Source organism: Sinohyriopsis cumingii, chromosome 18 (assembly GCF_028554795.1).
Source record: "Sinohyriopsis cumingii isolate HCF-2022 chromosome 18, ASM2855479v2, whole genome shotgun sequence".
Taxonomy (NCBI): domain Eukaryota; kingdom Metazoa; phylum Mollusca; class Bivalvia; order Unionida; family Unionidae; genus Sinohyriopsis; species Sinohyriopsis cumingii.
This window is the reverse complement of record NC_142978.1, coordinates 90,750,301-90,765,442: the sequence shown is the minus strand read 5'-3', so window position 1 is coordinate 90,765,442 and position 15,142 is coordinate 90,750,301. Positions and strand designations below refer to the sequence as shown.

Here is a 15,142-nt window from a genome sequence, read left to right as displayed (position 1 = left end):
TCAGAGGATTTTAGGTTCCAAAATGGGAAAATTCATGACCATAAATAAGTACAGACATGCTAATAAAGTAAAATAAATATAGCTGGACATTTATCATTTATAATGAAGCAATCATTTCAGTGTCACTATGTATTAAATCAATTATAATAAAGCAATCATTTCAGTGTCACTATGTATTAAATCAATTACAATAATGCAATCATTTCAGTGTCATTGTATTAAATCAATTATAATAAAGCAATCATTTCAGTGTCACTGTGTATTAAATCAGTTATAATAAAGCAATCAATTCAGTGTCACTATGTATTAAATCAATTACAATAAAGCAATCATTTCAGTGTCAGTGTATTAAATCAATTATAATAAAGCAATCAATTCAGTGTCAAAGCAATCATTTCAGAGCCACTGTATTAAATCAATTACAATAAGCAATCATTTCAGTGTCACTGTGTACTAAATCAGATACAATAATGCAATCATTTCTGTGTCACTGTGTATTAAATCAATTACAATAAAGCAATCATTTCAGTGTCAATGTGTACTAAATCAATTACAATAAAGCAATCATTTAATGTTACTGTGTACTAAATCAGATACAATAAAGCAATCATTTCAGTGTCAGTGTGTATTAAATCAATTACAATAATGCAATCAATTCAGTGTCAGTGTGTATTCAATCGATCATAATAAAGCAATCATTTCAGTGTTGCAATGTAGTAAAAACAAAATTTAACAACAATAATAGAGAAAAGGCCAGTATTATTTGTTATGAATAAGAAACAGTTGAAAATGACTTAGATATATGCTTATAATTTTGAATCCCGAGACAATGAAGTTCAGAATTTTACGACTATGAATTGATCATTATGATTTAACCTTTTGTCCATTATGATGCTAAAATGAGAATGACTATAACATGTAGCAATATAATAATAGCAGATTTAGATTTTTATTAATTATCAAAACTAGGTCAAAACTTTCTATTTCCCATCAAGCAAAGTTAACACAAGGTGCCCCAATTTGAGAGGAAAGTCATGTGCGCTAAAAAGCTTTGATCTAGATCAGTAACCAAATAAACCGCTATTATCATACTACTTCCTGAAACCATACAATTATAATTCATGTGAACCCCAGAAGTGAAGTTCTTGTGAAGTGCCCCAATACAGCTATAGCAAGATACAGCAAATATGCTGGCAGACAGATCAATATACCCTGGCAAACATGCTGGCAGACTAATCAATATAGACTGGCAAACATGCTGGCAGACAGATCAACATACCCTGGCAAACATGCTGGCAAACCAATTAATATATACCGGCAAACATGCAGGCAGATCAATCAATATACCCTGGCAAACATGCTGGCAGACTAATCAGTACACCCTGGCCAACACGCTGGCAAACCAATTAATATACACTGGCAAACATGCTGGCAGATCAATCAATATACACTGGTGAACTCACTGGCCGATACATCAATCAATATATACTGGCAACATGCTGGCAGACCAATAAATATATAATCAAACAAGTGTAGTAGCTGTATTCTGCAGAAGTAAATCATAATACTGTCTCTTGTATCAGACATAAAATCAAGGGCATGTTTCTGTGTCTTTCATTCTCAAGGAATAAATAGTAATTTCTTGATGAGTATTCTGGCATGCCTATTATTTTCAAAGCAGAATCAAGCATTTCCTGTCTTATATTCTTACACCATATATGGTCATACTGACAATCATCGAAGTGAAAACTGACTCAGATTATTGTTGGTGGAAGTGTCAATCAGTGTTTGAGACATAATTATAATTAAGGGACTATGTATATAATAGACTGAGGATTAGCAATTCAAAATGGCTTTAATTTTCACATTGACCTGATGTAGAAGGGTTGTATCATGCATGCTTTCACCAGCACTGTTAAGTGCAAGAATATGTTCTTTTCACTCACTCATTAAGAGTTTTCAGTGGTCTAATCAGATCCAGTCTCATATTCCTGATTGAGACACTGAGGATTCAGAATACATTTGTGAAAAAAACATATTTCTTTATAACTGAGGAAATGTCAAATTTAGGTTGGTTGTACATAAAAATTAAAGTTAAATTGATGATGTACAGTTGCTGTCGATTATAATTACAAGTTATGCATAACTCTTAAGATAAAATTTGGTTAAAAACAACTTGAGCCTTGTAGTCTTTGTTTTGCTTGCAAAAGGGTCATCAGGGGTCGCAAATACAAACCACTGAAACTGACACTGACCAAAGACATATGTTGACTGTAAGAAATTAGTGTGCCACAGATTAAAATCAGCATGCTTATAATTTCAAAGAAATACTGATTGACAAGCACCACCTGAGTGGAGATCATTTCTTTTTATATTCTACATTTACCACATAGTATATAATAATGGCAACAACTTCACCAATAGATGTGTAAAGTATTTTAAAAGGATTTATGAGCATATCTAATGTTGAGCAATAGTGTTTGTAAAAATTAATTCCCTATTTTGCTTAAATGCACCATACATATTTGCCCAGTGCTTAAATGCATCATACATATTTGCCAAATGCTTAAATGCACCATACAGATTTGCCAAATGCTTAAATGCATCATACAGATTTGCCCAGTGCTTAAATGCACCATACAGATTTGCCAAATGCTTAAATGCATCATACAGATTTGCCCAGTGCTTAAATGCACCATACAGATTTGCCAAATGCTTAAATGCATCATACAAATTTGCCAAATGCTTAAATGCATCATACAGATTTGCCCAGTGCTTAAATGCACCATACAGATTTGCCAAATGCTTAAATGCATCATACAGATTTGCCAAATGCTTAAATGCATAAGAGGCTCAATAGATGTTTAAAATTTTTCAAATACGTATCTGGAACATCTTGATAATAAAATAATCCAGTTATGGACTTATTGGAAGAAGAATGATGTAAATTTGATGAAGTTTATGACAAAAAAGACGTAAAGTATCTATATGATACTGTGCAATAAAACTTTAAGTCACTGCTATCCAATGGAGACATTGAAATGAGTTGTGAATACATCAGTGACAGTGAATGTACCAAGGATCATCACAATTTAAGAAATACCTTCAACACTCACCAACCAATGGGAGATATTTTATGAAACACTCTATATCCAAAGGAGCAAAAACTGAGATAAACAAACACTCCAAAACATTTAGAATTATTGCATTTGACACTGCAAATAAAATTATGCTGATTGACACAGTACTCCATGATAAGTCATTTGGGCCAACATCAACTACAGATACATTTTACACAAGTCATTTGGACCAACATCAACTACAGATACATTTTACACAAGGCATTTGGGCCAACATCAACTAGATACATTTTACACAAGTCATTTGGGCCAACATCAACAACAGATACATTTTACACAAATCATTTGGGCCAACATTAACTACAGATACATTTTACACAAATCAGACTGACACAGTACTCCATGATAAGTCATTTGGACCAACATCAACTACAGATACATTTTACACAAATCATTTGGGCCAACATAAACTACAGACACATTTAAAGTATGCCAATTGACACATTATTCCATCATAAGTCATTTGGGCCAACATCAACTACTATCAGATACACTTTACACAAGTCAGCAGATTTATTTATTAAGGATTATTCCAATTGCAAGCCTGTTTATATATGAGAACTTTGTACAGTATTTCAGATAACCATTAATGAAGAGAGTCCTCAAAAATTACAAACGATAATCTACAGGGTACTGTGTTATTTAGTACCCAGACAAATGCTATTCTACATGGTACTGAGTTCTTTTAATACCCAGACAAATGGTACTCTACAGGGTACTGTGTTATTTAGTACCCAGACAAATGCTATTCTACATGGCACTGAGTTCTTTTAATACCCAGACAAATGGTACTCTACTTGGTACTGTATTATTTAGTACCCAGACAAATGATACTCTACATAGTACTGTGTTATTTGAGTACCCAGACAAACGATACTCAACATCATGGTAGTGTTCTTTTAGTACCCATGCATGGTACTGTGTTCTTTTAGTCCCAAGACAAACAGTACTTTACATGGTACTGTGTTATTTTAGTTCCTACACAAACAGTACTTTACATGGTATTGTGTTATTTTAGTCCCTACACAAACAGTACTTTACATGGTATTGTGTTATTTTAGTCCCTACACAAACAGTACTTTACATGGTACTGTGTTATTTTAGTTCCTACACAAACAGTACTTTACATGGTACTGTGTTATTTTAGTTCCTACACAAACAGTACTTTACATGGTATTGTGTTATTTTAGTCCATACACAAACAGTACTTTACATGGTACTGTGTTATTTTAGTCCCCAGACAAACAGTACTTTACATGGTACTGTGTTATTTTAGTTCCTACACAAACAGTACTTTACATGGTACTGTGTTATTTCAGTCCCCAGACAAACAGTACTTTACATGGTACTGTGTTATTTTAGTCCCCAGACAAACAGTACTTTACATGGTACTGTGTTATTTTCGTCCCTAGACAAACAGTACTTTACATGGTACTGTGTTATTTTAGTCCCTAGACAAACAGTACTTTACATGGTACTGTGTTATTTTAGTCTCTAGACAAACAGTACTTTACATGGTACTGTGTTATTTTAGTCCCTAGACAAACAGTACTTTATATGGTACTGTGTTATTTCAGTCCCCAGACAAACAGTACTTTACATGGTACTGTGTTATTTCAGTCCCTAGACAAACAGTACTTTACATGGTACTGTGTTATTTCAGTCCCCAGACAAACAGTACTTTACATGGTACTGTGTTATTTCAGTCCCTAGACAAACAGTACTTTACATGGTACTGTGTTATTTCAGTCCCTAGACAAACAGTACTTTACATGGTACTGTGTTATTTCAGTCCCCAGACAAACAGTACTTTACATGGTACTGTGTTATTTTAGTTCCTACACAAACAGTACTTTACATGGTACTGTGTTATTTCAGTCCCCAGACAAACAGTACTTTACATGGTACTGTGTTATTTCAGTCCCTAGACAAACAGTACTTTACATGGTACTGTGTTATTTCAGTCCCCAGACAAACAGTACTTTACATGGTACTGTGTTATTTTAGTACCAAAAACCACAATTAAACAGTATTATGTGTATATAAGAAGCTCAATGGCATTGAGATGGAATCAATCAAAAGTGTATGCCTTGGAAAACATGAAATATGGGACAGAACATACCATCTGCTTGCATTATGTGTTAGTCTCTGTGCTTGAACATGTCTTTAACATGAGTACCGTCAGGCAAAGGTCTCTAACTACCCAGTAGGTTTTGCAAAAGGCCTTGCCACATATAGGCTTGCAAAAGGCCTTGCCACATATAGACTTGCAAAAGGCCTTGCCACATATAGGCTTGCAAAAGGCCTTGCCACATATAGACTTGCAAAAGGCCTTGCCACATATAGGCTTGCAACACCACTATAAGTTGTTGATTATCTACACAGTCGTCTACCACACTGTATTATTCAATGCTGCCATTACAAACTAGGCTGAACAGCCCCTTATGCAGACATCTTTTTGATGAAGGACTCCATGCACTTGAGATTTACCAACCCTGCAAGTATTAGTTCTTCTAGATTATCACTTAGAAAGTATGCTTAACAGTATAAGAAATTACTATTCACATTTATGGACGCTACAACACAGGGACCATATGCGGCCCAGACGTGGATCTGACTGGGGCTGCCGACAAAGCAGATTTCACTATGTTTACCAGATGGGACATTGTTAACATCAACCTGGGTAAGCTTGTGTTTTTCCATTATCAAAATGGGAAACTTAAATTGTCAAATGTGGACATTCAAGATGTAAGACACGAGTTGCTGAAATCAATGAGAACAAGGAATCAGTGACTATTTTATATATATGCCAGTTGCCTATAAAAAAAAATATGTTGGTGATGCTGATGCTGAAAGAAAACAATACATGAATGCAAACATCACTGAGATGCCCTCACCACCATGTGTAGTAACTTCATGGAACCAAAGTCAAGGAATCTTAACCAAAGGTGAGGAAAGCACTAACTTATTAATCCCAGCAAATAGCTGACTTGTTTCCCATCCTCTTGCAAGTGGTTTTGATAAACCTAGAGATCATATCTTACAAGTGTGCGAATCTATATGATACTTGTTTATCTTAACCAGAATTAAAGACTGGTGTGGCTGAATGAAGGTATTGCTAAATGATAAGGAGGATCATGACTTTTTACTACCAATTTCATGTACTGACAGACCAGATGAAGTTGTTGCAGAACTTTTCACATATACAGTACCAGTATCATTGCTAGCAAGAAGAGAAATTCAGATCAAAAGACTAAATATTTATCTGTGTTGGCACTTCACTATCTTTGTTGTTTGTCTTTAAGATGATCATTACATGTACATGATGAATCCTGAACAGCCACATGATGATGATGATGATGCAAAATTGACATGAAATGTTGGATTGAATGACCAACAACGCTAACATCGAAGATGATTTTGTTCCACTTGTTGAGGAATATTTGCTCGAAAATGGTGCTATCAAACCCTCAAATATACTAAAATATAATTTGCTAAGTGTAAAATAGCAATCAACAGTTGTAAACTTGAAGACAGCATGGAATCATTGCATTAGCATGCAAAAATGTGCTGACTGTGCAGCCAGGCATAAAACACTCAGTGATTTTTCTACAATGATGAAGTGGAGTTGACCAACAAATAAACCTGAGATGCATTCTGCGTTAAGTTAAATCAACACTGACTGAAATAAGATGAGACAAATCTCCAATAATATTCAACAAAAATGAGAATGATCATTTCTGACACCACTGAGTAGTGCAATCAATAGAGTTCTAATTGAACATGGTACTAGGTCCCCAGAAGACACCACTGAATAGTGCAATCAATAGAGTTCTAATTGAACATGGTACTAGGTCCCCAGTAGACACAATTGCTGGAGACTTAAATATTCCCCAAGTATTTTCTTTGATTAATTAGCAGATTAGAAGTAAAAAAAATGGCTAATTGATTAAAAGTGCATGTGCCTGAAGAAGAATGTCAAGCAATTTTATCTCAAGATTAAATTATTAACAGAAAAATATCATAGACCCTCAAACTTACAGATGTGAACAAATAACTGAAGTGGACCAACAGCTGCGAGATGAAATCACAAAGAAAGCTGTTTTACTCACAAAATACAAACACATGTGTGTGGTTGTAGATCTTTATGTGGAATTACCTCCATGACTACTGTTTTCCTTAATGCTACTGGAACTGTGGCAACCATCATACACATGTCAGTCGGATTTGTAGTCTGGGCAATATCAATAGCAACCATGTTGCAGGTGATGTTGATAAAATAATCTTGCTACAGCTGCATTCATTAATATGTGTCTATTCAGAACTTCTTGTGGTGGCACAAAGTTGTCTCAATACAATTACTATATTGTACTCAATGACTGTTAAGGATAGAATGATTAGCAAGACCAAGTTCAAAATGGTGCTGATCAAAATGGAAAAAAACTGGTAACACTGTGCACTGATAGAGAACATTAGTGACTGAAGCAAGCAGCTAATTTACAAGCATTTAAAATTGAGTAAACATTTGCCGTGTATATTGGGATGCCTGATGTGATCTTCAAAGCATTTAAAATTGAGTAAACATTTGCTGTGTATATTGGGGTGCCTCATGTGATCTTCACTTCTGGGGCTCATACGGATTACACTTGTATGGCTTCAGGAAATAGTATGATAACAGCAGTTCGTTTGGTTACTGGTCTAGGTCAAAGCCTTCTAACGCACATAACTTTCCTCTCACATGGGGTGCCTCATGGTAACTTTGCTCGATGGGCTCATGCTCACTCATGTGAACAAAGTCATAAAGGGTAGAAGGCTTTGACATCAGTAACAACAATCTCAAACAGCCATTATCATTCTACTCTCCCATTCAATGACAACATACTTTCAGCAGCAAAAAAAGTTTAATATGTTGAGAGCAAACTAACGGCTTTGATAAACAATTCCTGTGAACTTAACACTTTTTGTTTAATTCGGGGAGTGCTGTATTTTAAAAAAAATTATTTCTATCAATTAGCTCTAAGATAGTAATGCTTACTTTATCTATATGAGTACAATTTCTGATCCCAAAGGCAATTGTGTATGCATCAAATATATTGTCTTTGACAGGTAAACACTCAGCATTCCCTTTTAGCCATGAAATACCTGCAGTCAGAAACGAAATAAAAAGAACATAATATTTATGGAGTGACACAAAAAGTGTTGCTGATTAAAGCAAATATTTAATACAATCACTTTTCAAAATAAGTAAAAAAGTAGTTTCCACAATAGTAATGGTCACAAGGCAAAGAAAATAAACTTGACTAGTTGCATATCACAAAGTTATTACATTTAATGTGGATCCGTAATGCAGATTTTTATTTATAACAATGAAGTAGGCTCTGTGAATAATTCATTAACATGGTGTAAAGAATCTAACCATAATATTGCTTGCTTTTAAATCCCCCCCCCACGACACAAAAAAATCTAAATGTCTTGAAAAAGTGATGCAAAATATTCTATGTATTGTATGTAAATGAATTATTTATTTTAGCATTGTTGTACATTTACTCATCTGAGAAACAAATTTAAAAAATATACCGGAGATAAATTATAAATTGTGCATGTAATCTGGTTATAAGAAAATATTGTCTGGTTGTAATTATTATATCATCAAAACGTCCCATGATGAAACGAATAGCAACTCTGGAAGATACTACAATGCAGAAGACTGTCTTCTTTTCAAAACAAACAAGGGACAGCTTTTCTACTGGCTAAGAAGAATTTCCAAGAATCTACAACAAAACTGTTTCTGATTTCTAAGCTGCTGAGTGCTCACGCCATCTGGAAAACATATTTAATTTAAGATTGTGACCATTTTCATTTAGGATCAACAAGAAATCATAAGAAGTCATTTGGTGAAAATCCCGTAACAAAATGACCAAATGTGTTTAATCTTCAATTGTGAAAATCCCATAAAAATATAACCAAATGTATATGATTTTCAATGGTAAAAATCCAAAATGATATGGCCAAATGTGTATCACTTTCAAAACAAAATAAGAAGAAAATGACAATTATTGGGGTTAGACTCATGAAGATGAAGATAATTACGATAAAAAGTAACTATCATTACCAAGATAAATTCCATTTTCCTTTGCTCTAATCTTTCCGACATCCAGCATGGACTGATTAATGTCACAAACAGTGACATAGGAATCTGAGCCCGTATGTGTTTCACTAACTACCTCTTCATTAGAAGTGGAGTCTGAATCTGTTGAACTGCTGTCTGAGTCTGAACTCAACTTCATATTTTTAGATCTAGACATATTATATTTGTCCTCTGGTTTGGCACTTTGTAGCTGGGATTCGACATACTTGAGAAATCGAAATGCGATGTCTCCTAAAAAGGAAAAAAAATATTGCTTTATTTACTCATGCACACATGCATTTATTGTGAACAGCATAGACCCAGATTTACTGTTGCCAGAGGATCAGGATCTACTCATTGTTTCAAGCATATTATCTGATCCATAAGTATATTATATAATGCCAAATCTGGGGGTAATCTGTTCTCAGTTGAACATGTATTACACACAACAGAATATTTTAAGCTTTTCTACTCCAACCTTTGATAGGATGAAAAATGAGGCAAAATGTGGGTATTTGCAGGGTCTGTTACACAATGTGCAAGGCAAAATGTGAGTACTTGCAGGGTCTGTTATAGAATGTGCAAGGCAAAATGTGGGTATTTGCTGGGTCTGTTATACGATGTGCAAGGCAAAATGCAGGTATTTGCTGGTCTGTTATACAATGTGTAAGGCACAAGATGAGGGTATTTGCTGGGTCTGTTATACAAAGTGCAAGGCAAAATGTGGGTATTTGTTGGATCTGTTATATTATGTGCAAGGCACAAGATGAGGGTATTTGCTGGGTCTGTTATACAATGTGCAAAGCAATGTGGATATTTGCAGGGTCTGTTATATGACGAGCAAAACACAATGTGGATATTTGCAGGGTCTGTTATATGATGTGCAAGGCAAAATGTGGGTTTCTGCTGGGTCTGTTATACAATGTGCAGAGCAAAATGCAGGTATTTGCAGGGTCTGTTATACAATGTGCAAAGCACAATGTGGATATTTGCAGGGTCTGTCATACAATGTGCAAGACAAAATGTGGGTATTTGGTGGGTCTGTTATACAATGTGCAACACAAAATGTGGATATTTGCAGGGTCTGTTATATAATGTGCAAAGCAGAAAATGGATATCTGCAGTCAGTTATACAATGTGCAAGACAAAATGTGAGTACTTGTAGGGTCTGTTATACAATGTGCAAGTCAAAATGTGGGTATCTGTAGGATCTGTTATATGATGTGCAACTAAAGGATTGATGCCAAATATCGAAAATAATCTAAAACTCAACCAAATGTGCAAAATATTCAATGTAATTTTTGCAAGGCTTACCTTCTTACTTCATTAAATCTCAACTATATTATCAAATTTCCTTCTTTTTAAAAACATTTATTGAAAATTCTCCCCCCACCACCACCACCCATGCCCCCACCCCATGCAAGCTTGAGGATTTAGAATAGGTTTGATGTACCCTCCTGCATATCATCAGAGCCAACTAATGGAAAGAGGAACTGCATTGACTCAGTGGTTATCATACCAGACCCATGAACAAAAGGTTACAGGCTTGAAACCTACCAATGAACCAGCCTGCGACAGTTCTGCAGTGCATCTTCAGCAGTACTCACCCAAGCCAGCCTGTGACAGCAGATCTGGTGTGTCCTTGGGTAAGGCACATAGCTCACATTTCTTTGGCATGATATAGTCAACAAGATGTTAAATATGCAATTGAAAACAATCTTTCCTTTTTGCATACCTCAGTTAATTTTCAAGAACTTGTGCAATATTTCCTTCTTGTTGTGTTAAAAAACTGAAACATTTACACATTAATTGTTGAGGATTATTATTTGAAAATGCAAAGTTTTAAATTTTTTCCTGTAGATCTCATAAGTGCTGAACATGCGAATAAGAGGTTTCAAATATCAAAGATACAACCGTTTTGTCCTGCAAAGAAAATAGGCTAATTTACCTTCACAGTTTCATAAATCATTTAATATTCTGTACAATATTTCATAGTGAATGGTTTTCAAAAATGAGAACTTAAAGAAAAAATTTCTCACATCAAGTTGCAAATACATGCAATGAAACTGGGAGCAATTACCTGTTCCACCAGCTACATCTATTAATTTTGTTCCTGGCAAGGGAGACAACTTGTGTATGAAGTAATCCTTCCAAAGCCTATGGATTCCCACACTCATGGCATCATTCATCAGGTCATATCGTGTTGCCACATTTTGGAAAACTTCATACACTGAATGTGAATAATTAATAAATAATCAATTTACAATTAAATAAATTAATAAATAAACAAATTAATTAATTAATATTATAAAAGTAACAGGTAAAGTAAAAAATAATATTGACAAATTGGAGGTGTAAAATAACAGGAGTTCACAAGATAACCAGCTGCTGTGGCATGAGTATGTATTTCTAACATGGATGCATGCTGTGGCATGAGTAGGTATTTCTAACATGGATGCATGCTGTGGCATGAGTAGGTATTTCTAACATGGATGCATGCTGTGGCATGAGTAGGTATTTCTAACATGGATGCATGCTGTGGCATGGGTATGTATTTCTAACATGGATGCATGCTGTGGCATGGGTATGTATTTCTAACATGTAAGCATGCTGTGGCATGAGTATGTATTTCTAACATGGATGCATGCTGTGGCATGGGTAGGTATTTCTAACATTGATGCATGCTGTGGCATGAGTATGTATTTCTAACATGGATGCATGCTGTGGCATGAGTAGGTATTTCTAACATGGATGCATGCTGTGGCTTGGGTAGGTATTTCTAACATGGATGCATGCTGTGACATGAGTAGGTATTTCTAACATGGATGCATGCTGTGGCATGAGTAGGTATTTCTAACATGGATGCATGCTGTGGCATGAGTAGGTATTTCTAACATGGATGCATGCTGTGGCATGAGTAGGTATTTCTAACATGGATGCATGCTGTGGCATGAGTATGTATTTCTAACATGGATGCATGCTGTGGCATGGGTAGGTATTTCTAACAATGATGCAGGCTGTGGCATGAGTAGGTATTTTCTAACAATGATGCAGGCTGTGGCATGAGTAGGTATTTCTAACATGGATGCATGCTGTGGCATGGGTAGGTATTTCTAACATGGATGCATGCTGTGGCATGAGTAGGTATTTCTAACATGGATGCATGCTGTGGCATGGGTAGGTATTTCTAACATGGATGCATGCTGTGGCATGAGTAGGTATTTCTAACATGGATGCATGCTGTGGCATGAGTAGGTATTTCTAACAATGATGCATGCTGTGGCATGAGTAGGTATTTTCTAAGGGAGAAAGGCCTTGCTAAATGCTGCCTCTTAAACTCGGTGCTCGGGATACAAACCATGCAAACTCAGCCACTTTAGTGAGGCACGTGGGAGATCAGGGATGTAAAGTATGACGAGTATACTCATCGCCAGGGGTTAATGTGTTAATACAAGTCTACATTAGGAATTTTCAATAGGATATAAATAAAAGTGTTTGTGGTACATGACAGTTTGTTAAATGGCACCAAGTTAAATGATTTCTAACACCACATAGTTTTTGCTTATACAATGTATGACTTGTATCAAATTATCACCCTGATGAAATAAAATTGACCATACAATTCTACCAATCAAGAGTTCACATGCAATCAGATTTGGCAGATGGTAAATACTCTATGTTATAACTTATGAGAATGTGAACACATCACCAACAAATTTTCCATCACATTTCCCAAATGGTGTACAGTGAATTAACAGATTCAAGATGTTAATGAATCTCAAAAAAACTTCTTCTTTCCATCACTAGTCCCTAAATTGTGTGTTTTGACTTTTGAGGATACAAACAGGTCCTCAACAATCACTTTACCCCATAATAGTGATTAATGAATAATTTTTACAAAGGAAAACTTGACTTACAGACATGGGGAGGAAGAAGATTTTGTATGGTAATATTAGACCTTGCCAAATCAGATTTCTTTTTATCTTATTAAAATGTAGGATGAATTTCACAAGGTACATCAAACTATATCATGGATGGGGCAGGGCAGTAATTGCATACATGACTGGTCACTGAAATGATGTCATGCTAACATGATGTCTGAACTTTTTTGTCCACTAAAACTTACCGACCCTGTTAAAAAAATGCTGACCTTATGTCTATTGTAAAATGATGCAAAATTCCACCATAAAATAGATTTTTCTGTTTCAGAAAGGTTAAAATGATCTTATTTTGGTCTTATCAATCAAAGGAAGTTCATTAAATACTGACTCTACAACAGAATTTCAAGTTTATCTTGCAACACTGTTCTGGAAAATGCTGACCAGTTATACAGTGCATGAAAATCATCAACTAACTTGAATTCTGTGTCTGTACAACATGTATCTCTGCTTCCGATTTTGACCTCTACCCACCCATGCATTTTGAACATCTTGGGTAGGTCCCTGAGAGTGAGGATTGCATAGGGGCAAATATCAGTTGGGCATGTACTCTTGTCTTCTCATGCTCAGGTGGTGATCTTGATAATTTCCATGTTATGAAACAAGGAATAAGATATTGGGAGAAGAGAAAAACTCTGAACACCACCCAAGGGTACAAATTGGAAATATTTTGACACTTGAATAATTGACTGCATATACCAATTCTCAAGACATGTATTGTAACTCTGGAGTTATCTTAAATTTATGCAAAATCACCGCTACCCTCCTGGTCCCAATCACTACCCCACCCCCAATCCCGCTATGGATCCAGAACTAAATTCATATAATTACAGAAACAAAAACAATCCTAATGCAAGAAATGCATTACTAAGAATGAAAGAAACTTCTGTCTTGATCCATTTCAAGCATTCAATTCAGCATTAAATAGGTACAGTGAAACCCCTCAAAACCAACTGAAACTTGGAAATATATTTACCTGCTAAATTCCTGACACATGCTGGAATAGATTATGGTCAACATGTACATTAAGTAATCTAATCTGTGAAATGAAGACCCATAAAATGTCCCAAGGGCACACATGGTTAAAACAGCACTTAATACACATGCCAACATGGATTAGGGCAGACAGCTAATCTGAAGTCTTTGTACCATATAAAAGAGCCAGCTTTTATGGGTAATTATATGAATTAATAAATAAATACTTATAGATAAGCCATTTAAGAAAAATTATGTTTATCTGATGATTATTGATGCTATTAATTTGGATATATGTTTAACAGAACATTGTTTGCTTATTTTTTTTAAAAATTAAATATCAGGGCTTTACTAACCAGGCATGTATTATTAACATTAATATTAATTATTAATATTAACATGTATACCCCCATTTTCAGGCACTATAATGAAGAGTACTGTCTCTTCTGTGGAGAAACTGGGCATGTGACACAGGTATGCCATCATGGCAAACAGACTGAGTGCTTCAGATGCCATAAATATGGACACAAACAATGAATCTGTCAATCAATGTATTATACATACTAGGAAGCTGGCAAAGAGGAGAATGCCAGTGCTTCATTTATAACAAACCTAAATGTACCTAGTGAGACTCTTGTCTCTAACTATTCAATGGATAGTATTGTAAATGCAAAAGTTAACAGATTTTCAGGATCTGTATATGACTTTGAAGATGCTAATATATATGAATATTTAAATATGGAAACAGGATGTCAGAATTACAAAAGTAGCATGGAGATAATCTCAGTGAGTTCCCCATTGCATGATGACATATAAATAATTGATATGATACTAAATAAAAAATATTTTAACATAGATCACTTAAATGTACAAGGTATAGTGGGAAAAATAGACCAGATTAAGTTAATGTTGTCTTCCAAGGAAAATAATATGTTTTAGGACTCAATGAAACCAAATTAAAC

At 35.0% G+C, this 15,142-nt stretch overlaps 1 protein-coding gene across 1 annotated transcript in view; it reads right to left on the bottom strand.

The window, feature by feature from the left end:
* Positions 1 to 15,142, bottom strand: part of LOC149777427 (2-methoxy-6-polyprenyl-1,4-benzoquinol methylase, mitochondrial-like) — a 30,639-nt gene that overhangs the window by 13,717 nt on the left and 1,780 nt on the right. Inside the window, exons 2-4 of the mRNA XM_089942049.1 lie at positions 11,348 to 11,497; positions 9,253 to 9,519; positions 8,176 to 8,282 (exon numbers count right to left, since the gene is read on the bottom strand). Of these exons, the coding sequence (XP_089798175.1) occupies positions 8,176 to 8,282; positions 9,253 to 9,519; positions 11,348 to 11,456 (483 nt within the window). The 5' untranslated portion in view covers positions 11,457 to 11,497. The remainder of the gene's footprint in view (positions 1 to 8,175; positions 8,283 to 9,252; positions 9,520 to 11,347; positions 11,498 to 15,142) is intronic.